Source organism: Remersonia thermophila, chromosome 1 (genome assembly GCF_042764415.1).
Source record: "Remersonia thermophila strain ATCC 22073 chromosome 1, whole genome shotgun sequence".
Lineage (NCBI taxonomy): Eukaryota > Fungi > Ascomycota > Sordariomycetes > Sordariales > Chaetomiaceae > Remersonia > Remersonia thermophila.
The window spans coordinates 1,141,948-1,165,998 of NC_092217.1; the positions used below are offsets into that span (position 1 = coordinate 1,141,948).

Sequence of the window (24,051 nt, forward strand, 5' to 3'; positions counted from 1 at the left end):
ATATTGGGGCTACCAGCTGAGCTGGGGGTGTATTTTCACCAGAGTCCTGCAACCCTTAGGGTGCATACTGCCACAGTCAAATGTCGCAACAGGCACTTCTGCCGTTGGGACTTGGTGACATGGCAACAATGTGATGAGAAGGACAACATCGGAGTTGCGGTGTCACCAGGGAAGGAAATGTAAAGGGGAAGGTCTTCATGGAGAGAAATATATATATATATATATATCCATATATCCATATAGTAGTATAACCCGGCTTGTTTGGTCTGGCTTTTGCCCGTTTTTATTCTTGAGCCTGGCTTAGGATTGCAAATGGCCTTTCATCTTCCAGCATTGCCCGTTGAAGATTTGATAGTGGCGTGGGCTTGCATTTTGGTTGACAGCACACCAGGGAAGACCAGGCGGTGAGGAACCCCGCGAAACAGCTGCCCCTCACAATCTCCACTCTGGACCCACAAATATTCTCGTCCCAAGCTCTCCTCTCCGCAATTTCACAGGCGCCTGCTTTCCTCCCCCTTCCGTTTACTAACCTGCTCTCCGCCTGATCGCGCTGTGCGCTTGCTGCTCCGCTTCATACCTCCAAATACATCACCAACTTCTGTTTTTCAAAGTGTAATAATCCGTCAAGATGCGAGGCGAGGTAAGACTTCACTGTTGCCCTACTCTTGTCTCAACTAGGATGCACCCCAGCCACGTCCCACAGCTCAAGGATCTGGGGGTTTCCACCACAAACCGAGGATGTCGGCCGAGCCCAACAGCATCCCATCGCCCGCCCTGCCTGGATGCTGCTGGCGGTGCCGCCGTGATGGCTTCTCGCAGCTCGGTGTCCATGGCGATGCGCTTGTGATGATTTCGGTCCATCGTTCGACGACGTGGCCATGCCATCGCGATATCTCCCGACCCCGGCGCTCGTGGTGGATCTCAAGCCACCTTTTCAGAGCCCCGTCCGCCATCAGCGACAAGAGACGTGTGTCGCGATGCACCAAGTCGAGGCCGACACTGACACCGCCGACAATAGGTTCTTCACGTCCATTTGGGTCAGGCTGGTGCCCAACTGGGTAACAGCGCCTGGGAGCTGTGAGTCATCACCACCCTTCCCATAGCCATACGCCCCGTCGCCAGCAGCTAACATGTCGTTATCAGGTACCTCCTTGAGCACGGTCTCGGCCCCGACGGTCGTCCCGACCCCAACATCAAGGACCTCGCCGAGGGTGGCTCTTTCGACACCTTCTTCACCGAGACGAGCAGTGGCAAATATGTCCCTCGCTCCATCTTCGTCGACCTCGATCCCTCGCCGATCGACGAGATCCGGACCGGCACCTATCGCCAGCTCTTCCACCCCGAGCTCCTCATCAGCGGAAAGGAAGATGCTGCCAACAACTATGCCCGTGGCCACTACACCATTGGCAAGGAGATGATTGACAACGTCATCGACCGCATCCGCCGTGTCACCGGTGAGTCGGGTGTGCTGGAGAATGTTGGATGGCGGACCATGGCTGACCCGGCATGATAGACAACTGCCACTCCCTCCAGGGCTTCCTCGTGTTCCACTCGTTCGGTGGCGGTACTGGCTCTGGCTTCGGCGCCCTGCTCCTTGAGCGCCTCGCCACCGACTACGGCAAGAAGTGCAAGCTCGAGTTCACCGTGTACCCCGCCCCGCGTCTCTCCTCGGCCGTTGTCGAGCCCTACAACGCCGTCCTGTCGACGCACAGCACCATCGAGAACTCGGACTGCACTTTCCTGGTCGATAACGAGGCCGTGTATGACATCTGCCGCCGGAATCTGGACATTCCCCGGCCGAGCTACGAGCACCTCAACCGCCTGATCGCCCAGGTCGTCTCCTCCATCACCTCGTCCCTGCGGTTCGACGGCGCTCTGAATGTCGATCTCAACGAGTTCCAGACCAACCTGGTCCCGTATCCTCGTATCCACTACCCGCTGATCAGCTACGCCCCGGTCATCTCGGCTGCCAAGAGTGCCCACGAGAGCTTCAAGGTCTCGGACCTGACCTTCCAATGTCGGTAACCCCTTTCGCCTCTTGCTCTCAGACCCCTACCACCGCTAACTCTTCCCAGGCTTTGAGCCCAACAACCAGATGGTCGTCTGCGACCCTCGCAAGGGCAAGTACATGGCCGTCGCGCTCCTGTACCGTGGCGACGTCGTGCACCGCGACTGCAGCGCCGCCGTGGCCCAGCTCAAGGCCAAGGCCTCGTTCAACCTGGTCGAGTGGTGCCCTACCGGTTTCAAGATCGGCATCAACTACCAGAAGCCCGTGGCCGTTCCTGCTTCGCCCCAGGACGGTGGCCTGGCCGCTGTCGACCGCTCCGTCTCGATGCTGTCCAACACGACCGCCATCGCCGAGGCCTGGTCCCGCCTCGACCACAAGTTCGACCTCATGTACAGCAAGCGTGCCTTCGTCCACTGGTATGTTGGTGAGGGTATGGAGGAAGGCGAGTTCAGCGAGGCTCGCGAGGATCTTGCTGCTCTGGAGAAGGACTACGAGGAGGTTGCTGCTGAGAGCTTCGATGAGGGTGAGGGCGAGGGCGAGTACTAAGCGGACGGCTCTGTTCCCCATGGTCACGGCTCTTTGCCTGTGACTATAGAGTGGGGAAACGGGCCTCGCTGAGTACAAACCCCTTGGCTGGTTTGCGCAGACGGGTGAGGGATGAATGTTTCTTGCCCGTACGGCAGACGGCCTTGTGTGTATGGAGCGTAGGGCGAGAGTCTCTTCGGGGGGCAGGAGGTGGTGAGATGGAGGAGACAATACGAGCGAGGTGATTGACGGATGAGATATTCTTCGCGACGTTTTTATATTTTGTGGCCACGATGAAAGATAATATTCCCCCCTACCAGCAAGCCTTTATTCTTTACTTCTTCCTTACTTACTACACGGTACACTACCTAGCCTACTGTCCGTTTTGAGCGAGATAGCAAAATGTGGATAGAGGGTCTCATGGCGTGGTGTTGCAGGTTTGTTCGGATGTTGTTCCTTGCTGGTGTGTGTTGGATCTGTTGCAGTTCTTGTGTGCGGTATCAGGTGGTTGTCCTCAACCGTGGACCCATTATGGAATTAACATCACATGGTCCATCTCGGACACATAGGACTTGGGTGTTGTGTACATACAATCTGATTGTCCCTCGTGTCTTACTTCCACGGAGTATATGTTCGTCCAGCCTCGGCGTCTTCACTGGGATATGTGCCATTGGCATGTGTTTCGGTGAATGGATTCGACTGTCCTACAAGTCTATGACATTGGACTAGGAGAATCTGCCTAGCTAACGAGGGTCTGGGTGAAAAGTCCAACGATTGATCGAGTCCTCTCATTTCTTCCCAGCTTTGCCAGCCGTCTTCTTTTTCTTCTTCAGAGCCAGATGCGGGTCCTTCTTCTTGCTCTTGTTCTTGACCTTGAACTTGAGATCCTTGGGCTTGCCGTCCCTGGCGCTGGCACGACGGCCCTCGAAGACGAACTGCTCGGGACCCTTGATCTCTCCATTCGGTTGCTTTTCACCCTTGGCAGCAGCAACGGGCTTGCGGAACCTGTCATCATCCTTCTTCCCCTTCGTTTTCTTCGAGTCCTTTCCGCCGACACCGGGGAGTTGGTCCGTGAGCTTGGCAGCGCCGAACCGCCCGAGGAGCTTGCTTGCGCGACCAGCAAGAGTTTGAAGCTCGGCAGTCGGCTTGGGGACGTACCCAGAGTCGCCGCGCTTGCGCTTCTTGCCGCGAGAGTTGTCATCGGCAGGCGCGGAGCGGTTCAGACGGGATTCCATAGCGCGCGCCGTCTTTTGGGGCGCCTTGCAGCGCGTGACGCGCAGCTCGCGCGGGAGCATGGGCGGGAACTTCTTGCCGTTCAGGAGGATCGCGGCTTCGACGGAGTTTCCGTCCTGTGGGTGAGATGTTAGATGGATGAAAGCGGTGGGGATGGGACAGCGGTGGAGATGCTCACATAGAACTGGACATAGGCAAAGCCCTTGCCGACGCGAGTGGCCGGGTCTCTGACGACGCGGACGTTCTCGACCTTGCCGGCCTTCTCGCCAAAGACACGCCAAAGGCCTTCTTCAACGTCCGCCGGTTCCTTGGTCCGCTTGCGCTTTGTGGTGACCTCCTTGCCTTCCTCGTCGACCTGGGTGGTGTAGACGGACTCATCGTCGACGAAGCCGAGGTTGCCAACGAAGACGCAGCGGCGATGATCAACCGGCGCGGGATGGGCGACGCTGTCGACGCGGAGGTGTCGGTCCAGAACGATGGTGCCGTTGAGTTTAGAGACGGCAATCCGCGCCGCCGCCTGCGTGCTGTAGACGACATAGGCGTTGGTGGATTTGGTTGTCGCCGCCATGACCTCCTTCTTGATGTAAGCGGCACGCTTGGGAATTCCTGCGGACTCGAAGGCAGTTGAGCGGAACCTGATGGACTCGATCTTCTGCGGTGGGTCGGCGTTCCTGTCCAGCACAGAAGAGAGATGGCGGAGGAGTGTCTTCTTGGCCTTGCGTGAGGTGATGGCCTCGACTGAGACGTTGCTGAGGAAGACGGTGCGGTTTGCCTTTTCGAGCTCGGACATCGCGGGAGCGGCCGTCAGCGATTCATGGACAGGCGGTTCGTCCCCTGATTCGTCACCGCTCTCATCATCTTCTTTGGACGCTGCCTTTTCGCCGTTTTGTTCGGCATTCTCTGCCTTGTTGTCCTTCGACTTGCGCCGCTTCCCGGATGGCTCGTCTTCTGCAGCCAAGCGTTCGAGGTAGGCAGCTTCCAGCTCCTCGTCATCGTTCTTGCGTTTCCTCTTCCGCTTCCGGGCCCCGTCCTCTGCAGACTTCCCTTGTGTGACGGCACGTTCAATCACGCGCGCAGCCTGCGTCTCGTCATCCTCGCTCGAAGCGCTGGAGGCGTCGCTCCCGGCATCGCTAGCCGCATCGACCTCCATTTCGTCCGCGCTCGCCTCTTCACCCTCATCGCCTTCTCCTGAAGCCTCAGGGTCTGACTCAGCAGCATCGTCGTCTCCCGACCCAGCTTCTGATTCGTCGTTGTCATGTTCTGACGACTCCTCGTGGTCCTCGTCGCTCTCGTCGTCTTCGTTATCTTTGTCGTCCTCGGCGGCTTTCCTCGACTTCGGGGGAAGGGGCTCCTCGTAGCGCGACTTCGGATGTGGCTTGGCCGGTCCAGCCTACGAGACACAGAGAGAAAGAGAGTTAGTTCCTGTATCGTTCAAAAAACCATTCATGGCAGCTGGCTGCTTACACTCTGAGAGAACAAGGCATCTAGGCTGGGGTCGATGGCCTTGGACGAAGCCACCACGCTCAGCGTGCTGCAAGCAAAGCTGTTGTCAGCCAATGATCCAGGGAGACCCAGAGGGTTTGTGATTTCGTACCCTTTCGCCATTGTTTGTGCGTTTGTGCTGAAAGAGCAAGCTCAATTGAGGTCGAGATTGACAGAGCTGAATCGGTTCCCTGGGGTTGGGGTTGGGAGGAGAGCAACGCAACCCCGCCTCAATGGCAGATGGTCGATTGTGACCAAATTGGGGAGCTTTTCGTAGCCCGCGGCAGCTCGTTTGGGCAAACCAACGCTCAGACAAGCCCGAGTTTTACCCCAAGCTTCGAGGGTTGATGTTTGGTTTGTCTTTCAGAAGCAGAATCTCCTGCAGGTGTCCTAGGCGCAATCGCTTCAAGGTGTGGATCAATGCGCCGAAAATTCGCCTTATCGCTTCTTATCGGATTCTGCCGGGCGGTCAAGCTAGCAAGGCGGGTCGGCGAGGAAGGAACCCGACCCAGGTCGCTTTCCCGCCAGTTGTGTTCCCTCTCGCATTTGCAGGCGCCGCCAGCTCCCCGTCTTTCTTCCCACCACCGAGCTCGAATCTTGCCGTCCACGCCTTGGATGCACCCTTCGTAACGCGGAACCAGCGACTACGGGCACGTTTTTTACTTTCTATCAGCATATCTCCGTCGCATTCTCCCTCCACCCCTTCCCCTCTCGTCGCCGCCGTTCCCGTCGCAGCCAGCATTCATTCTCGTCCCCAATCACAACCCTTCCGCTCCCGGAACCGTCGAGTCCAATTTTGCGCGACCCGCGCGTTGGGACCACACTCGTCGGCGACGCCATTGAGCAACATATTATAGGCTCATCAAGCCATAGTCGCATGGTCTACGATGGCCACAGGTGATACCTTGCCCCCCATGGCACCGTCGAGCCCTCCCCCGGCCGTGCGGGACAACAGCCCTAGCAACCTCTCGAGCCCCCTCAGCGAGCCCGAAGACAAGGACGGATACGGCGACGAACCCGATCTCGATATTCGCGACCCAAGCGACGCGAACGGGACGCCGAATCAGAATGGCCGAGCTGGTCATGACTCCGACGCCGCCTCCGACTCGGACGACAGCAAGCTGTCCGACGTGGATGTCGATGATTCTGAGGCCGAAACGGAAAGGCTCTACAACACCCCTCCAAAGAATGGCGCGACGCGCGATGGCGTCGGAGCCCGGCGATTTACCGATCGCCCCCACCGTGTCTTCGAGCGAAGCCCAAGCAAGCTCCAGCAACAACTACGCGCCGACATAGAGGCGGACGATGGGGCCAGCGACCGCACGTCCGTCTTTGAGAAGGATGAAGCGGACGACGATAACGGCTCATTGCCGTCCAGCGACGCGGATCTCGACCGAAACGTTGAGCCTCGACTTTCGACCAAGAAGGGATCCACTGCCCCTTCGAAGGAGACACCCACCTCTCACCCGAAAAAGAACTCGATCGACTCGCGGAAGCGGAAGCGCTCTGTAGCTGCGGATAACTCGGAAGCCGAAGAGCCGCTCAAGAAGCGGCCCAGTTCGGTTGCCACGGCCGACCGCGACTCCACCGGCGACGTCGTCATGGCCGAAGACGACGAAGCCTCGGTCGATGCACAACGAGGCGACAACAACGCCGAAGACGACGCTGAAGAGCCGACCGATGCCAAGGAGGAGCTTGCCGATGCCGTCGAAGAGGATGTCGCGGTACCAAGCAGGTCGCGGAAAGGCCAGCGGAATCTGCCAAAGAAGCGAAAGAGCCAAAGTCCCGAGGAAACCAGCACGAAGGATGAGGCACCAGACGAACCTCCTGAGGATGTGGACACAAACAGCGTGGAGGTGCCCACGCCCCAGATTGTGGAGGAAGACCACGCCGACGAGATCGACGAGGAGGCCGAGGCAGCACACCGAAACGAGGAAGAGAGTATGTGTCTCCGCAAAAACCCTGTCCTGGGCGTTCCCATGGCTAACTTGAGCAGTGGAACGGAAAAAGGCGGCCTGGGAGGAGCTAGTGGCGATAGAGAAGCAGTTCAGCAGCTTTAGGGAGCGGTAAGCAAGCAAGCGCACGAACAACCTGGCCTTTGCCGTTCGACCGCTAACGGAACCGGGCAGCCTTTACCAGGAACGTCTCGACCAGCTCAACCGCGAAGAAGCGATGCTGACAGGCGACAACCCGACACACCCGGTCTACCTCGCCATGCTGCAATGCCTTCAGGAACGGCGGGACGAGAAGATACGGAGGAGCGACGTCGAGCTGCAGCTAAAACTCTCGGTCCTCCGTCATCGCGCCGTGGCCGAGCGGGCGCAGATTATGTCTCAGTTCTACCAGGCCGTCCGCGAGTCGAGGGACGAGGCGGTGGCCGAGCTCGGCCAAGAGTGGTATCAGATCCAACACGAACGGCGGCGCGCGGCAAACACGATTCCAGACTACGGGCTGCGGTTCCCCGCGTCAAGGCCACAGGCGATCCGCAACGCCGTATCCTACAACAGGGAAGTTTCGATACTCTCCGGGTTTGCCAAACACGTTGGATTTCCTGCGGCGCCTGCCATTAACGGCGCCACGGAAGACCAGCTGGAGGCAGACCTCGAGGCTATCCAAGTAAGTCCGTCATCTCAACCACCTGCACATCGAACAGGCCGTTGGGGCTAACCTGGGACCCAGGCGCTCCGTGAATCGTTGCCTCGGCCACATACCCACCAGCTGCCGCCCTTCCGCCCGGACTACCCGGCGGGCATTTCCTCGTTCGCCCACCAAGGCCTTGGCCCCGCAGAACAGCAGTTCATTGAGCAAACGCCTTGGGCCAATCCAAACCACCCCTCTCACCACATGCAGCGCCAGCAGGCGTTCCGCGACAGGACCTTCCAGCCGACCTATGCTGGGAGCTCGACAGTGGCGGCAGCGCCGTCGGCTTCGGCTGCGGCGCAAAAACGGCAGTACAACAACGGCCAGCACGCACCGGCGGGGTTGTACGCCCAGGGAGCACCGCCACCCACTACCGTTACTAGCCTGAACGGCGACTCTACATCCGTTGCTGTTACGCAGATGGCGCAGAAACCAACGCACTCCTCAACACCGGCCGCGCCCGAGCCCTCGTTGAAGGGCAAACTGGTGCAGGAGGGGTTACGGAGGGAGGCTCCAGTCCATGCATCCTAGCCCCTCCTCTACTTTCTATTCAAACTCTTTCTCTTTGGTATCTGTCTATCCTTGTTCCTAGAAGGCCAACACTGGCCTCATTTGTTCGGCTTGTCGGAGTTACGGCGGTGGGCATTGGTCGGCATACTCATGGCGCTGCACAGGCACGGGCACACCATGGCGGCTCAGCGTTTACTTGGTATTGGTGTTTTGGGCTCAGTTCTCTGTGTTTTTTTGGGTCTTGTATGTCAACGATGTGTTCAAGTGAAGGGTAGGAAATGACGGCAGATGCCTGACCGGGGATTTCTGTGGCTTGTTCATGTCCATGTAGGATACACGAGGTCTGTATGGCATACCGTCGGGGAGTGTATACGATCCAGGTCTGGTTCGCTGCAGCAGATGGAGGGATGGTCTGTGAAAATCGGGATTCCGGCTTGGATGCAGTGAGGCATATGTATTTGTCTATGGGCGGCTCGGCGGGTGCCAGCCAATTGCTGGTTCTTGTGCCTTTCCTTTCATTGAAGCCAGACAGGGATATCATGCGAAGCGGCCGAACAGCTTTCTCCAGCTTGCTCCCTTCATTCAAAGCTCGATTACCCCAACTCGTTTCTGTGTCTCTTGGTTCAGTGGAATGGTACACGGCGTAGCTGCAGATCTAATACACATGAATGCCTCTCTCCTTTGACATGGACTGATCCCTACGCGTCAGAGTAAAAATCCCATGGTAGGGTAGGCCCAGACCAGGTCGTATGTTACATTATCATGCTGTCGATATAACGAAGCCCTTCCTCTCTTGTCGTTTCAGCCCCTTATTTCTTCACGGTCTCGGTAAACGCGGACGGCTTCGCCGGCACGTCGGGAACCTTGACGTCTTCGAAATCGTCTTGGCCGATGGCGTGGATAGTGTAGGCATCTAGACATTTGCGGGGCCATGTGTTAGTCGACCGGTCATGCAGGTGGGTGCATGGTGGTGGTGGGCGGGGGGTTAAGGTATCGCACAGATAGCGACGGCAAAGCCGGTGATGGCCAGACCGGTCACGGCGTTCTTGACCAGGTATGGCCGGCGTGCCCGGATCAGGGCCGGCGTCTGGCGGTTGCGGGCGTCGTAGTAGGTCGAGCGAGGTAACCTGGATCGTGAGACGGGAGGTCAGCACGGCTGTTGTTGTTTCCTGTACGAGGGGCTGGCAACTTAGAACATACGCCATGGCTGGCTGTGTGGACGAGCTGCTGCTGCTGCTGCTAGTACTGCTGCTGTTACTTACTCCCCTTTCTTGCCTGGGACCTGTTGGCTACTGGCGATCTCGTGATTTCACGCTGCCGGACCGGAAAATCGGCCGAGATCTACCAATGCGCCGCATGGATGTTTGCCGGTGGGCTGTTGCAGCGATAAGGCTCTTATCGGACTTGGCAAGAAGCGCTAACCGCGGAGATGGCCCGTGCGTCTGACATGTCCCCTGGCAGGTTTGTTCACGTCACTGGCTTTCTTTGGCTGCAAGGTTTCTTTCAAGAGAGGCGCGTCGTGCAGAGGAAGCGGAAAGCCAAAGCAAAGCAAAGCAAAGCAAACCAAACCAAACCAGCCCGGAAACGAAAGACCAGCCTTCTTCCAATTCACGCCTGCAACCGGACAACCCCGACAGCTTGCGCAACCTTTTTGCAGGTCTGTCAGCGAATGCGCCAGCCATCTCAAGGGAGGGTTTCTTGTTGGCAACCGTCAATCGGCTCCTCAAACCAAGTTCTGGGAGGTTGGCTTTGATGCACGATCGATGCCATCTGCGCAACCATCCAACGGCTCCCGGAACTTGGAACTTTTCGCAGCTGCTCCACCTCTGTCCACCATCGCGCGCCCAGCAGTATGAACCGCGTCCTCTTGGCGCTTCCGAGATTGCCACTGGAAGCCTAGCTGTGGGGTGCCCTGATACCGATACCTACCTGCAAACATCGCGAAGCTCTTCACGGTCGTCGTGCTGTCAATTCTTGACGAGGTGGCCTGGAGCCATTGGCGCAAGCTACACATCGCTGGTGGAAAAGGCTTCCGCGCCTCGGTCGGTTAGGGAGACGTCGACGTGAGCTGTGTGCCTCCGTGCCCCCAATTGCGCATCGAGAGGACCGGGTTGCGCGCTCTGTAAATCCATCGCTGCCCCTACTACCACCCGACATCCTTCGCCGTACTATCGAGCCGCCTATCCCATCCTGCAGGCGCCCCCGCTTAATACCGCCCAGCGACCACCCATCGCCGAGCTGGAGGAGGAAGGAGTGCCACATACAAGCATCCAAGAGCCACCCAAGAGGAGGAGAAAGCACACCATGGCGGCCGACGGCACGTCCTCGTCGAGCGCGCTCTCGGTTGCCGAGCAGCTCGAGCAGCTCAACGCGGCGCGCAAGCTGGTGCTTGAGAACTCGACCTACTATGCCCAGATCGTCAAGGGCGTGCTGCCCATCATCGGGCCCCAGGCGCCCGTCGAGCTGCGCCGTTGGGGCGCCGAGTTCCTCGCTGAGTCGCTGGCCACCCCGGTCCTGTCCATGGGCGAGAAAGAAGGCATTGCCGTTACTGTGCTCGAGACGCTTCGTCATTTGATCGAGGCCCCGAGCGAGGATGCTATCGTGCTGAAGGCGTCCATCGCGGCGGCGGCGAGCGCGTATCCGGTCGTGGTGCGGTGGATGTGAGTGCTTTCTCTTGGTGCTTGCGGAGGGTCATGGCTGCCCTGCTACCTGTTGGCCTGTCTGGGTTCGCAGCTATCTAGCTGAGGGAACGTATGGTGACATGCTAACACGGAGTTCTTGCAGAATCAACAACGCCTGGAACAAAGAGAGCTGGGAGAACATGTCAGCCATCAAATCGAGGATATTACGTATCTGGGATGGGGCGCTTGCACCAGTGAAGATCTGCTGCATCAAGTTCGCCCAACGGGTTGTCCTCGCTCAGACAGTGTCAAATGGGATGGAGCACAAGGTGGGACACCCCGCGTGTTTGACAGAGAACGGCATCTAACGGCATGCAGCACAATGGACTGGACGTCTCGCTCAACATGATCCCGGAGAACCATTCCTGTCTGGACCGGAGGCAACTGGAGGCCGAGGCGATTGGGCTCCTAGACCGGACGCTGGGGATATTGCAGGACAACAGCAGGTGAGCAGCTCTTCGGATTTGGAAAAATCTTCGGGCGACCGGCCGTTCGCTGACAGCCACACAGCGATGTTCTGCTCGTGGATGCCACCATCAATTGCCTCTCGATTCTCGCGCGGACTCGGCCAGGCACAACCAACCGCATTCTCAACGCGGTTCTCAACTTCAACCCGCTCCGACTCGCCACCAGCAGCCCCATGACACCCAAGACCAAAGTCCTGGTGCGCTCCCTGGAGAAGACAACACGCATGTTTCTGGCTCATCTTTTGAGGCGGTATGTGATCCGCGGCCCCCAGGCGATTCGCATATCGCTGATTCTGTCAGGGAGCCCAATCATCCCATGGCTGGCCGCATCCAGCAATATCTCGAGAAATTGATGCGGCAACGAGCCGAGCTGTACGATGAAGCCAACCGCAAGAGGCCGGCGGACCAAGTTTTGAGCGCCGCTGCCGACGCAAAGCGACAGAGAATGGACGGCGCCGCCCCGCTCACGATCCCGCCTTTGGGACCCGGACCGCATACGCTCGCAAAAATCTTTACCCTCACCGATAACCTCGGCCTTCAAGGCTTTGATGTCACCCAGCTGCCAGCAGAACTGGCGGCTAAGATTGCCGTCCGGACGCTGGAGGGCATGGATCAGCGGGTTCTGGACTTTGCTGTCAATGTGAGCGCTCCTCAGCGATGCCTGCTTTGGAAGGAAGAAGGTGCTAACATCCTGCAGGGAGTCCGAGACCGTCTGGCTACTCTCTCTGCCGCAGCGACGGCCGCCCCCAGCGCAGAGCCGCCTGCTGTGCTCAACGCTGCCACGGCGCCTCTGGGCGTGGACGAAGACGACGACGACTACGAGCCCGACCTTACCCCAGCCGAAGATACGGAACAAATCCTTAACAAGCTCGACAACGCGCCCCCTGAGGAGCCAGTCGGCCACGCTCTCGATGGCGGGGCGACCTTGGCAGCGCTCGGGCCGTTCAAGCTCCCTCCTCCTCCCGCTCTCGATCCCGACACAGCCGCTCAGCTCAGCCAAGCTGCCGCCTCGCGCGTGTTTGCGCCGCTAGCATCGCTTAAGGATGGCGCCAGCAGCAGCGGTGGTGGTGCGGCAGCGGTGCGGCGGCCTAAGGCGGGTATCAACCGCCTTGCCGCGGCAAGTTTCGATCGCGACTCCTGGCTGACGGTTATTACGCGGCTGGCGACGCGGAGCACGGCGGGGCTTGACGATGAGGAGGACGAGGATGGCGACGACGGCGGCGAGGCCCGCATCAAGGCCGAGGAAGGCACAACCACGTCCCTTGGGCGCCTCCGCGGGCCGTCCCTTGGCGACGCCATCCGCGAGATGCTCTACAACTACATCCTTGAGGATTGGCGTCGGCGGATCGACGTCGCCGTCGCGTGGCTGTGCGAGGAGTGGTATTGCGATCAGGTTGCCAAGCGCCGCCGCCGCTCTTCGGCCTCGGCGGGCGACGTGACGCTGCACTACGAAAAGTGGGCGCTGCGCGTCGTGGACGGCCTGCTCAGCTACGTCACGGCGCAGGACAAGGTGCTCACGCGGTTCCTGGCCGAGATCCCGGAGCTGAACCGGGCCATGCTCAGCCGGCTGAAGGGCTTGTGTGCCGACCCGACCACGGTGCAGCTCGCGCTGACGAGCTTGCTGTATTTGGTCATGATGCGGCCGCCGGTGAGGGAGGCGGCGCTGGACGTGGTGGGGGAGATCTGGACCGAGTGTGAGTTTTTCTTGTTCTTTTTTTATTTTTTTTATTTTTTTTTTGCCTTTTTTCCGTGTCATTGTTGATCTGCGTGGATCAATGCTGATGGTGGGTTATGCACTACAGTTGAGGACGCGAGGCCCCTGGCGGCGAAGTATCTGGCAAAGTGGCGGCCTGGGTTCATTGAGTCGCAGGCTCGGGCTTTGGAGAGCGGTGCGCTGCCTGCTAACGCCATGGCGGTTGCAACATGAGGGGGGGGGGGAGGCTCGGGAACGTGGGAGACAGCCAAGAGAAGCTGTGGCAGGGAGGGTTTCCCTCTCATGGTCCGCCCCGAGGACGCAGGAGAAACCAGGGCGGAGGAAGCGGGGGTTTGTACTTCGTACCATCATTGTAATGAGCATGGCGGCATGGTGGTGTACAGCCTTGTATGGGTAAAACAAAAAGAGACGCATTTCGCAAGAAACGGACACTGGACAGCACACGGTAACGTGATGGGTTCCCGTCCATTCTCGGGGAGAGCCAGCCATTTTGTCATTTTGTCGGCTTCACACTGTCGTCCGGCTCAGCACCATCCAAGATAGGGTATGTAGACGCGGCACGCCAGGACGGGACCTTGTCGGATGACGTGTGAACATTTTCAATGCTAGCATTGAAGCCGTGAAATTTGACGGGGCTTGGCGGCCAGGCTCATCCATTGTATTGGGACATAGCTAGCGGCATTCGGAAATGAGGCCCATTTCCAGACGCCGTTGTTTTTTGCCGGTGCTCTGGCAAATCGTCCCGTGTGTTTGGGGGATGGCTTTTTCATCCGGCCATTCAAGACAAGAAGACAAGAGGCATGGACGGCTGCAACCTGCACGACACAGACCAGCCATGCAGACCCCCTGTTTTGGATTCCCGTCCGAGTTGCGGAGGAGTTACGGAAGTATAGCATGTACGATACACTGGAAACTGTCAGCCCAGGTCCAGTGGTGGCGGATGTGGACACAAGGAAGCATCCCATCTCACGGTACACAAAAACCGTAGCAGCCACTGTGGATGCAGAAGCGGGACCCCACTTGGGCTGTGGATGGCTTGCTCATGGTTGCTGGGGCAGTGTCAGCGCTGCGCAAACATGAGTGGTCCAGGCCGGATTGGACGAGGATCAGGGAGCCCAGATGGGATCGACAGCCGAAGGATGGGGAAAGCACCGCAGAACCAGCCCAGGCACAAGCAACAAACGTGCATCTGACATGGACGGTGGTGCAGGTCCTCCTCCCACTTTGCCTTTGTCAACAACATCAACACCATCACCCCCTCCTCTCTTTTCCTTTTTTTCTGCGGCCCGTTGAGCAGCGTGTTCTGAGCCAGGGCAAGCTTCCACCCAGCCGTACCGTCTTGACTGCTCTGTGCCAAGGCCCAAAGAAAGCAAACATCGGTCGAACATCTGCCATCGCATGATCAACAGTCCCTGGACTCCTGTGTCTTGGAGCCGGCCAGCGCTCCCCTGAGCACCGCGCCGGGCCAACGTCAATCGTCCCCAGCGTCGACAGCCAGCGCCGTTTGAAACATACAGCCACATCCCAGCCTGTCCGCTCGCCCGGAACCCGCCCCGATTTGAGGTGGACACGCTCATATCCATTCATTCCTTCATTATACCAGCAACCCCTGGCGCTGCCGGACCCTGTGTGTGCCTGTCGACTTGTTCCTTGTGTTCCAGCCCGACGCACCCTGAGATATGCGCAACAGACTCCTCAAATCCCGACCGCATTCCGGCCAAAAATCACCCTCCGTTTCCTCCACCCGCCAGGACGACAAACAATCCAGTATGTTCCCTCCTCTCGCACCCTCGACCCCCGTTCTCTTTCTCTCTCTCTCTCTCTCTCTGCTGTAACGCACGCCTGCATCCCGTGTCTACGGCCTCCGCGCCTCAGCCTGACCCACCTGTCTTACTCGTTGCCCGTCGTGGACGCCTCTCCCGGGCTTTCGGGAGGACAGCAGACTGACGCTTCGATCGTTGAGCGGGAGCTTAGGCTGGAGGGGGGTGCCGTCCGGGTGGCTGCTGCCTCACGGGCTCGGACCTTGGACGTTGTGAACAGACTTGGAAACTCGGCCGCTAACCGAAAGTGCGTTCTGAAGACCCTCCAGCCGTGACCGTCGTCCCCGCGGAACGGGCTTCTGCGGAGACGCCCCGAAAGCCGGCGCCGACCTCTGCCCCGTCGACAGCATCGCATGACCGCTCCGAATCCCAATCGACTCCCCCCACGACGTCCAAGGGCGCCCTCAACTCTGCCATGTCACGAACCGCGACCAGCGCACCCGGAGCTACCATAACAACGGTCTCGCCAGCGGCCGCATCCTCCTCGTCCTCCGCGCGACCCCCGAACCGCATGAACTCGACGATCCGAACCGTGACGAGCTTCGACGACAGGCCACGATACTCGGAGGAGGACTCCAGCACCGACGGAACGCAGTCCCATTCCACCACCTCGCGGGACTCTGGATTTTCCAGCTCCCTCAACAGCACCGCCAGCGCGGCGTCATCGTCATCCAACTCGGCGCCGTCAAGCACCCTGCTGACGACAGCGGCGGCCGCCGCAGTGCCGACGAACGGGATACCGAGAAAGCCGTCCTACAACAAGCTAAAACTCACCGCAACAAGCACAATGCCGGACGGCGGAAGCAACGGCGTCGACGGCACGGCCCCTAGGGCGGGACGGATCGAAATCCCCGAGCGGGAAAGCAGCCTCAGCGCCGCAACCACCACCAACCTCCCGGACCCCGCCGATGGCGGCGCGGGCGGGTGGGACAGCGCCGTCGGCAAGGCCGGGCTGGGCAAGACGGGCCGCGTCATCAACCGCCTCGTGTCCGACAACGAAGCCCTGAAACGAGAGCTCCAGATCGAGCGCCTCCGCGCCGAGGAGTCTCGCCAGGCCGCCCGCCTGCTCGAGGATAAGCTCGAGCGCGTCATCTCGGACTACGAATCGCGCCTGCTCGAGGCGAACGTAACCAAGACCCTGCTGGCGCGCAAGGAGCGGCAGGTGGAGAGCCTGCAAGACGCGGTGGAGCTGGAGCGGAAGCGGGCCGCCGACGCCGGGGCGAGGGAGAGGCAGTGGAAGGACGAGATGGAGATGGCAAGGGACGAGGCCAAGAGGAAGGTGGACGAGGCGACGCAGTACGCGGCGCTGTGCGAGGGGCGGTATAACGCGATAAGCAGCCACTGGAAGGAGCAGGGCGAGGAGGTCAAGAGGGCGATGGCGAGGATGAGGAAGGAGGTGGAGGAGCTGGTGGAAGAGAGGAAGAAGGACGACGAAAAGATCGAGACGCTGAGGGAGCTGTGCGATCAGCAGGACGGGAACCTGAGGGAGCTGAGGAGGCAGAAGGAGGAGATCGAGCGCCAGTTTGAAAGGTATAAGAAGGAACAGGAGGAAGGGTTGAAGGAGATTAAGAGGCGGGCGGATGAGAGGGAGAGGGAGCAGGAAAAGACGCTGAAGGAGGCGAGGGACGCGTTGGATAAGCTGCGCTGGGCGTTGAACGTCAAGGAGAAGATACCGTGGGCGCAGTGAAGGAGGGTATCCGACACGAAGCTGTGCTCGGCAGCAGCACATGGATTCGACATTTTGCTGTCTCGACAATGGCATGGAAAAAGATCCCCTTGTCCCCAGAGAGGGACGACAAGGCGAGGCCGTGCTCCTCAAGAGGCATGGGTGGGATCGACCCTTCTCCCGTCTTGGAAGAGAGCGGGGTGATGTTTCTGGCTTTCTTTTCTTTTGTTTCTTGACGGGTGGTTCTCTTTTCTATTCCTTTTTCTTATTTTCTTTTCTTCTCTCGCGATCTCCTTCTCACGACTTTTCTAATGACGATGCCTGTCAACATTCCGAGCCGGGGAGCGGGCCTTTTCTTTCCTTCGACTTGCTTCTGGGTGGGCAACACGGCCTCTGAGGACCGGAGATGGACAGAGACACCAACACAAGCGCACGATGGAAGGCGAAAAAGAAAAAGAAAAAGAAAAAGCTTACAACAGACAACCGGCAGCGAAGGCCGAGGGCGGCCCGCCTCTTTCTCTGTTCTTTGTTTCTGTTCTTCTCGTTTCATGCACGGCACCACGCCTGGAAGGCTCATGGGATGGAGTTGAGGCGTTGTTGAAATAGGACGGGTTAGGAGAAAGGGGTGTCACATCAGGATGGGATCGAAGGGAGATCTACAGCGAAATTGGGTGCAACTCCAGCACAACACGCGAGTAGAAGGTATCTCGAGCATACCCGGCTCGTGGGCTACGGCGTTCCATGCCGGCCGACTTGCTTTGTTTTCATAGTTGGGACTTTCAGGTGCCCGAATGATATCTTGTTTCCTTGAGCATGAGGGAGGCGGAGGCCGGCTTGGTCTGGTGTGATGCAACGGGGGGCGTGTTTGTTTCCTGAAGCTAGGCTAGGCAGGGCAGGTAGGTCAATGTTGTCAGCTCAGTACAACTCTTCCCTCGTGAGGCCGTCAGACTAAGACGTTGATGTTGAAGCTTTGCGGTTGCCAAACAAACGGAGGGAACTAGGACATTTCGCTCACCGTGGTCCCTTCTTTGGGGTGCTTTCTTGACGGAACCCTTTTGCTTCCTCGGGCTGCAGAAACCCGAAGACCCTAATCAAGGTTCCTTTTTTGTCCTCTTTGGACTTTCATCCCACCAACCTTGGAAATATTTTGGAGGTTCTCTCTCTCTCTTCCTTTCTCACTTTCATCTTCCATCCCCCCACGACGCCAACCTTGATCTGCTCTTCCTACAATTCCCCACAACGGTTATCCGGAGAAAGTCTGTAATGCAGTGATTCGCAGTGGGTAAGTCGCAGTCTTTTTTTTCTTCGTTTTCCCCTTGGGCTGCCCTGTTTGACGCCGCCTGGGTACCGGTGTAGCCTCCCGCCGGGCTGTCAAGGTCGGTTTCCAGGCTGTTGCCTGTCTTTGTTGACATTTCCTATCCGATGAACCCAAGCTTTCCTCCACAAGACGCCTTAAAACCACCCTGCTAATATCTCGGAAGGATCAGCTGTCTCAACCCACGTCGACAGCACCGACCACTCCTAATGTATCACCATGTCTGGCCTGACCGAGTTCTACCTAACCACCCTGTGGCTGTTCAAGGCTGAGGTGGTGGAGAAGGTGATTGATGAGTTGTCCCAGACTTTTGTAGGCAATATCCTTCTGGCTGTCAAGATAAGGCGGGTTTCTGACGTTTGGGTTGCAGGATGGGGCAACGTTCATCTACGATGACGAGTACGAATGGTTCCTGGTCACTTGCCCAGAGGAACTGGAGGCAGACATACGACACCACTTTGCCGAAATCACCCACGAGATCGAGGCGGACGCTTTTGAGCTCTATACAGATGAAATCCTTGATGGCACGAAGCTCCAGGTGCGCCTTTCGCCTCGTTCTCACGCATGTGGAATAGCAGAGAGTGACGTCGAATAGCCATCCTTCAACAATGAATTCATCTACCGGGGTCTCGAAGACAAGCCCGACGGTCCGGGCCGGCCGTATCGTGTCCCTAGCAACCTGGCATACTGCCTGTGCGTTGGAACCTGGGACGGCCTCGATCGAAATCCTACCAGATACAAGGTCAAGAACTTCATCGCCGCCGAACAGCTCGAGAGGCTCAAGGCGGAGCTCGGTATCGACGTGCACATCAATCTGTCGGAGAGATTGGTCTACATTGGAGCCGACAACGAGGAGGCCATCTACCAAGCAAAGAAAAGGCTTGACACGCTGCTGACCATCTGGGTGAGTACTTGACGGTAAACATGTATCGCTCGATGCACATCCTCATCAAGAAATACAGCTTGTGGCAGCAGAGGGACGGAGGGTGAAGCACGTTGTGTACACCGAGCACTACACCGATCCGGACAGGGCACGCCCAGAGGACGACCATGACTGTGAGTTCACGGCCGACATTCGGTACTTGTTCAACATCGACATGAATCTGCCTCGCTCGACCCTCCTGGATCGACTCAGGGTCGACAATTTGGACGAACTCTACAAGAAGATACACCAGGAGGCATCATCCATCCGTATTTGCCCTTGGGACAGCTTCCGGAACGCCCACTTCCCCTTGTTGGGGCCAAGGATTGACACGCGACCCAGAACAAAATCCAAGCTGACCCCGCGGCCTGACCACACCCTCCTGATAGTTCGCAGTTCTGATTCCGAGAGCAAGACCGAAACTGCCCCTTCGACCGTCCAGGGTCCCTCTCAAGGTACCATGCCGAGTGGTTGGGATCTAACGGCTCAGCTATCAAACCTCGGCCTTGAAAACGATGAAGCCTGGGTTCAGATGAAACCTTCTGTCACTTCCCCTCAGGGCAAGGAGGGGACCCAAACGACTGCCGTGAAGGCAGCACTGGTTTCTTCAAAGACCAGGAAGAAAGTGGGCGCTAGGAAAACCCAGACAGCCCAGGGCGAGACCGAAGTGGAGGAACCCTACAAACAAGTCGTTACCCCGAGCTTCACCGACGAAATTGAGAATGCCATGAAATGGCTTCTCACGTACGGACCTCTTCGGTGCGGCCTGTTTTCTGTCAGGGCTGAGCTGGGCCGTGTGGTCCTGGAGATGGTCGCTAAAACCGGGGTCGCGTTCAACAACACCAACACGCCCAGCAATGGATGGAAGAAAAGCGAGCTGATTGAGAGGCTGAACCGCGAGTACGACAAAGGTCAAAACATCCATTTCACCAAGATCCTCTCGACCCATGGCTGCGACATCCAAGAAATGATAAACGCCAGAGTCTCCGGGACGCGCCTGTGGAAAGACTTTCCGAGCCGCCAGTGGACGACCTACTCCTTCCACTGTTCTGGCACCGATGATGGCTCAGATCGGTTCATCATCGACGTTGTGGATGACCCCTATAGGAAGAACAGCGTGGAGGTGACCTATTTGATCCGGCCCGACGAGAACGCGCTGGACGAGGCTGCTCAGAGGCTGGTCTATGTTCATGGGATCTGGCGGAATTGGGATCTGCGCATTGTGACACGTCATGTCGACGTCAAGACGATGGAGCAAAAGTACGGAGCCTTGGCCAGGGAGTTGACGAGCTCGGTCTCCGTGTAGTAAGTTTCTTCCTAGCACATCTGGCTTTGCGTTAAGTTCCCCTCGCTTTGCGTCAAGTTCCCCACCAACACCTCAAAAGCTCCGACAAGCAGGATGCAATGGAAATCAAGTTTGCTCCGAATGTTGTCAACATCACCGGCGTCCGCATCCTCATCAAGTGGCTCTACCATAGCCTCGACGGGAAGAGCGCCCTTGAGATCACCGAGGTTGTGGAGCTGGACATCATCGGAGAAGAGGAACCGCCGTACCACTGGAATAACGCCCCGCGCATGGTCGCCCGCGATCGTTCGAAATCTTTGGAGGACACCCACGCTGCCATCGGCCAGCCGACAAGGTGGTACGAGGCAGCCGTTGTGTCGTTGGAGTTGGACAAGATTTTCGTCGAGCAGAACGCGAGGCTAAGGCTGGGTGGTGTGGCGCCGTGGAGAGCCGACGACCTGGTTGGGCAGGGGCTTGTTCAAAGCCTGTATCGTCCGGCGCTGGAGACTTTGAGGAAGATGGATCGTGTTGGCGGGGCGGAGGATAATGGACTGCGGTCGGAACGTTACTCAAAAGCCGTCAGGCATAATGACGGGGCGCGCGGCCCTGTGGGGATTGGTCGGCGTTAGAGAGTGTCCAGTGCTGTTGTGTGGCTACCTTCAGATGGGAGGAGCAGAGAGGCAAGCGTGGTGGAAGGATGCCTTGAAGGGACGTTAGCGCCGGTTTGTTTGGTAGCCATCTGATTGGCCGTCTTGATCTTCTTCTGTTGGCGTTAGTGAGATGCCAGGTGGTGGATTGTAGGGCATGTGTCTATGATGGTTTGGGCTGATGTGTATGGAAATTCACACCTTCGTGGTGCTGTGGGAGTACCAGCATATTGGCTGTTCAAGTAGCTACCCAGATAAACTCACCAACTACACAGTAGTTAGTTAGATGGCTTGTGGTCATTTGTGGCATCGCGGCTCAGGGGCTATCATGCCAAGACTGCAACATCAACAAAAGGGGTGACAACAGCACATCAAGCATGCCTTCATAAAGGCTTCCATGTTGCTGAGCTAGACAGAACAAGGCTGGGTTTTCCGAGGCCGAGGCAAGAGGACGCTCGATGCTCGATCGATGGCCGTCAGCAGCGTTGTTTCTATGGTCCGGCGACCCGGGCCCTGCCATGCCGTGGCAGCGACCACGGAAATGTGGGCGTGATAGAAGATGCCGTCATCGACCTTCTTGCCCTGTCACCACTGCTCATCCGTGGGAAATCTAGAGGATACTACAGTATGTACGCAGCACGGCGTGGCCAATAAACAAAACAGTCGCGGGCCAGGGTGGCATTTGGACGTCAAGCATGGGCGTATCAAGTAAGACAGCCCATGCAAGGCATCGGCGGGCATTGACCGCTGCCCGAGTGCCAGAAAGCGTTTGTTGGAAAGAAGCCTCGTTTGGTTGCCGCTGGTGCTTTGCTCCCGCTTCCTTCTTGGGTCTATCATCGATTTGACAACGACTGCCAAAGTGACTGCCCTCGGCGAGCGTCTTCTGGCACCCTTGCCAACCATCCCGTTACCAGCAGCACTGCATCCGGCCAGGGTTTGGGTTGCCTTGCATACGCGGGGGCTACTTATTGCATCATTGGCCAGCACGTATTACTGTGTATACACCAGAGTACAGCATGCCCGGTGCTTCATACACCCCAATTCCCCAACTCCCCTGGGATGCTGACCTTGTCGAGGGCGACGCTCCTCCGATCCCTCTTTCAGACATGGCCGACGTCACCAAGCACCCCCAGCCCCCCTCAGCCGCCGAGGGCGACTGCTTGACAGACGCGGCTGCTTTTGATGCCAGCGACATCGTCATCCTCCCCGCCGGCCACGTCGACCCGGTGTACGAGAAGAAAGCCAAGCTCCTCAACCGCGCCGTACGCTCCTACCTCATCACGGCGCCCCCTTCTTTGGCCTCGGGGCGACTAACAACCCTCGCTTCAGATCCGGGACATCGGCATGGGCGCTTACCAATACCAGCTCACGGCCGTCATCGCCTTTGGCTGGGCCTCGGACAACCTCTGGCCCATCGTGACCTCGCTCATCTTCGCGCCGGTCAAGAACGAGTTCCGCCCGGAGCACGCGCCGCTCTTGGTTCTTGCGCAGAGCCTCGGCCTGCTCGCGGGCGCCCTGTTCTGGGGGTTCGGCTGCGATATCTTTGGCCGCAGCTTGGCGTTCAACCTGACGCTGGGGGTGACGGCCGTGTTCGGCATGGCTGCCGCGGGGGCACCCTCGTTTGCGGCCGTGGGCATCTTCGTGGCGCTGTGGTCGTTTGGGGTGGGAGGGAACCTGCCTGTGGACTCGGCGATTTATTTGGAGTTTCTGCCGGCTTCGCATCAGTATTTGTTGACGGTCTTGTCGGTGGTGTGGGCTATTGCGCAGGTCGTTGCGACTCTGGTGGCTTGTGAGTGATGTTGTGTTAACTCTTTTTTTCTTCTTTGTTGGCTTTTGGTTCTGGCTGATAACCCCCCCCCCCCCAGGGGGGAAGTAACTGACGTGCATACCAACACAGGGCCGCTGCTGAGCCGGCTGACGTGCGTCGAGGACGACGACGCGACCCCGTGCCGGCGGGAGGAGAACATGGGATGGCGGTGGTTCCTGATCGCCATGGGCGGGCTGACGGTGCTGATGTTCGTGACGCGCTTCTGCTTCTTCACCATCTACGAGTCGCCCAAGTATCTGGTGGGCAAGGGCCGTGATGAGGAGGCGGTCCGAATCGTCCACGAGGTGGCGCGGCGCAACGGGAAGCCGACGTGGATCACCGTCGAGTCGCTCCGCGCCTGCGAGCCCGAGGGCTTTGCGCACCACGAAAGCACGGTAGCCAACGCCATCAAGAGAAAGCTGGAGGATGTCAAACTCGACAGGGTCAAGGCGCTGTTTCGGACTCGCAGGCTCGCGCGATCGACGAGCTTGATCATGGCCGTGTGGGCGTTCATTGGGCTGGGGTGCGTGGAACCGTCGATCATCTTGCTTACACGGCCGCGAGAGCGTTGAAGACGTGATAGGCGGCAGGGCTGGAGAGCTGACCGATGGTACCATAGGTATCCGCTATACAATTCCTTCCTGCCGTACATCCAAGCAACGCGAGGCGCCGACTTTGGCGATGGCTCGACCTACCTGACGTACCGGAACTCGCTGATCATCGCCGCCCTCGGGGTTCCGGGGGCCCTGATCGGTGGGCTGCTGGTGGAACATCCTTGGTTCGGGAGGAGAGGCACGCTGGCGCTCTCGGCAGCGTCAACCGGCGTCTTCTTGTACGCTTCGACGACGGCGCTCAACTCGGCGTCGCTCCTGGGCTGGAACTGCGCCTACAGTTTCACCAGCAACATCATGTACGCCGTGCTGTACGGCTTCACGCCGGAGCTGTTCCCGACTCCCCAGAGGGGAACCGGGAATGCCCTGACGGCGACGTCCAATCGAATTTTTGGCGTCATGGCGGTATTTTTTCCCATTCGTTTCTTCCCTCCTGGCGCTGCTGCGCCGTGGCCTCGCTTTGGTGGCTCAACTGACCGGACGGCAGCCCATCATTGCCATGTTCGCCGATCTGCAGACGGCAGCCCCGGTGTACACCAGTGGCGCGCTCTTCATCGCCGCCGGAGTCCTGGTCCTCTTGCTGCCGTTTGAGTCGAGGGGGAAGGCGGCATTATAAGGACCATGCTCATGGTTTCAACGGGATGGGAGAAGGTCAATATGGATGGACAGGGGGCGGAGTTTCCAGGCTCTCGGCAACCAGGTTCAGGGACAAGATCGA

General features: G+C 58.5%; 8 protein-coding genes across 8 annotated transcripts; 6 read left to right on the forward strand and 2 right to left on the reverse strand.

Moving 5' to 3' along the window:
- Positions 1–628: 628 nt before the first annotated feature.
- Positions 629–2,554, forward strand: VTJ83DRAFT_328 (uncharacterized protein; the record flags this gene model as incomplete). Its single annotated transcript, XM_071009640.1, has 5 exons — positions 629–640; positions 1,019–1,077; positions 1,144–1,454; positions 1,514–2,017; positions 2,076–2,554. 5 exons carry the CDS (start codon positions 629–631, stop codon positions 2,552–2,554), a joined length of 1,365 nt encoding a protein of 454 aa, XP_070869681.1.
- A 767-nt stretch (positions 2,555–3,321) lies between these two features.
- VTJ83DRAFT_329 (uncharacterized protein) lies at positions 3,322–5,371 on the reverse strand (the record flags this gene model as incomplete). The annotated part of the gene is made up of 4 exons (XM_071009651.1): positions 3,322–3,882; positions 3,945–5,156; positions 5,231–5,297; positions 5,361–5,371. The coding sequence occupies 4 exons, from the start codon at positions 5,369–5,371 to the stop codon at positions 3,322–3,324; spliced, it is 1,851 nt and encodes a 616-aa protein (XP_070869682.1).
- A 791-nt stretch (positions 5,372–6,162) lies between these two features.
- VTJ83DRAFT_330 (uncharacterized protein) lies at positions 6,163–8,419 on the forward strand (the record flags this gene model as incomplete). Its single annotated transcript, XM_071009663.1, has 4 exons — positions 6,163–7,189; positions 7,245–7,314; positions 7,378–7,864; positions 7,928–8,419. The coding sequence occupies 4 exons, from the start codon at positions 6,163–6,165 to the stop codon at positions 8,417–8,419; spliced, it is 2,076 nt and encodes a 691-aa protein (XP_070869683.1).
- Positions 8,420–9,207: 788 nt separating this feature from the next.
- Positions 9,208–9,603, reverse strand: VTJ83DRAFT_331 (uncharacterized protein; the record flags this gene model as incomplete). Its single annotated transcript, XM_071009674.1, has 3 exons — positions 9,208–9,311; positions 9,398–9,525; positions 9,599–9,603. 3 exons carry the CDS (start codon positions 9,601–9,603, stop codon positions 9,208–9,210), a joined length of 237 nt encoding a protein of 78 aa, XP_070869684.1.
- Positions 9,604–10,702: 1,099 nt separating this feature from the next.
- Positions 10,703–13,473, forward strand: VTJ83DRAFT_332 (uncharacterized protein; the record flags this gene model as incomplete). The annotated part of the gene is made up of 7 exons (XM_071009685.1): positions 10,703–11,058; positions 11,183–11,348; positions 11,398–11,525; positions 11,590–11,796; positions 11,847–12,186; positions 12,244–13,240; positions 13,349–13,473. The coding sequence occupies 7 exons, from the start codon at positions 10,703–10,705 to the stop codon at positions 13,471–13,473; spliced, it is 2,319 nt and encodes a 772-aa protein (XP_070869685.1).
- A 1,466-nt stretch (positions 13,474–14,939) lies between these two features.
- On the forward strand, positions 14,940–16,767 carry VTJ83DRAFT_333 (uncharacterized protein; the record flags this gene model as incomplete). The annotated part of the gene is made up of 2 exons (XM_071009696.1): positions 14,940–15,027; positions 15,341–16,767. 2 exons carry the CDS (start codon positions 14,940–14,942, stop codon positions 16,765–16,767), a joined length of 1,515 nt encoding a protein of 504 aa, XP_070869686.1.
- A 1,513-nt stretch (positions 16,768–18,280) lies between these two features.
- Positions 18,281–20,897, forward strand: VTJ83DRAFT_334 (uncharacterized protein; the record flags this gene model as incomplete). The annotated part of the gene is made up of 5 exons (XM_071009707.1): positions 18,281–18,373; positions 18,432–18,599; positions 18,657–18,965; positions 19,024–20,288; positions 20,369–20,897. The coding sequence occupies 5 exons, from the start codon at positions 18,281–18,283 to the stop codon at positions 20,895–20,897; spliced, it is 2,364 nt and encodes a 787-aa protein (XP_070869687.1).
- A 1,124-nt stretch (positions 20,898–22,021) lies between these two features.
- On the forward strand, positions 22,022–23,949 carry VTJ83DRAFT_335 (uncharacterized protein; the record flags this gene model as incomplete). Its single annotated transcript, XM_071009718.1, has 5 exons — positions 22,022–22,177; positions 22,245–22,704; positions 22,813–23,245; positions 23,342–23,738; positions 23,821–23,949. The coding sequence occupies 5 exons, from the start codon at positions 22,022–22,024 to the stop codon at positions 23,947–23,949; spliced, it is 1,575 nt and encodes a 524-aa protein (XP_070869688.1).
- Between the last annotated feature and the right edge of the window lie 102 nt (positions 23,950–24,051).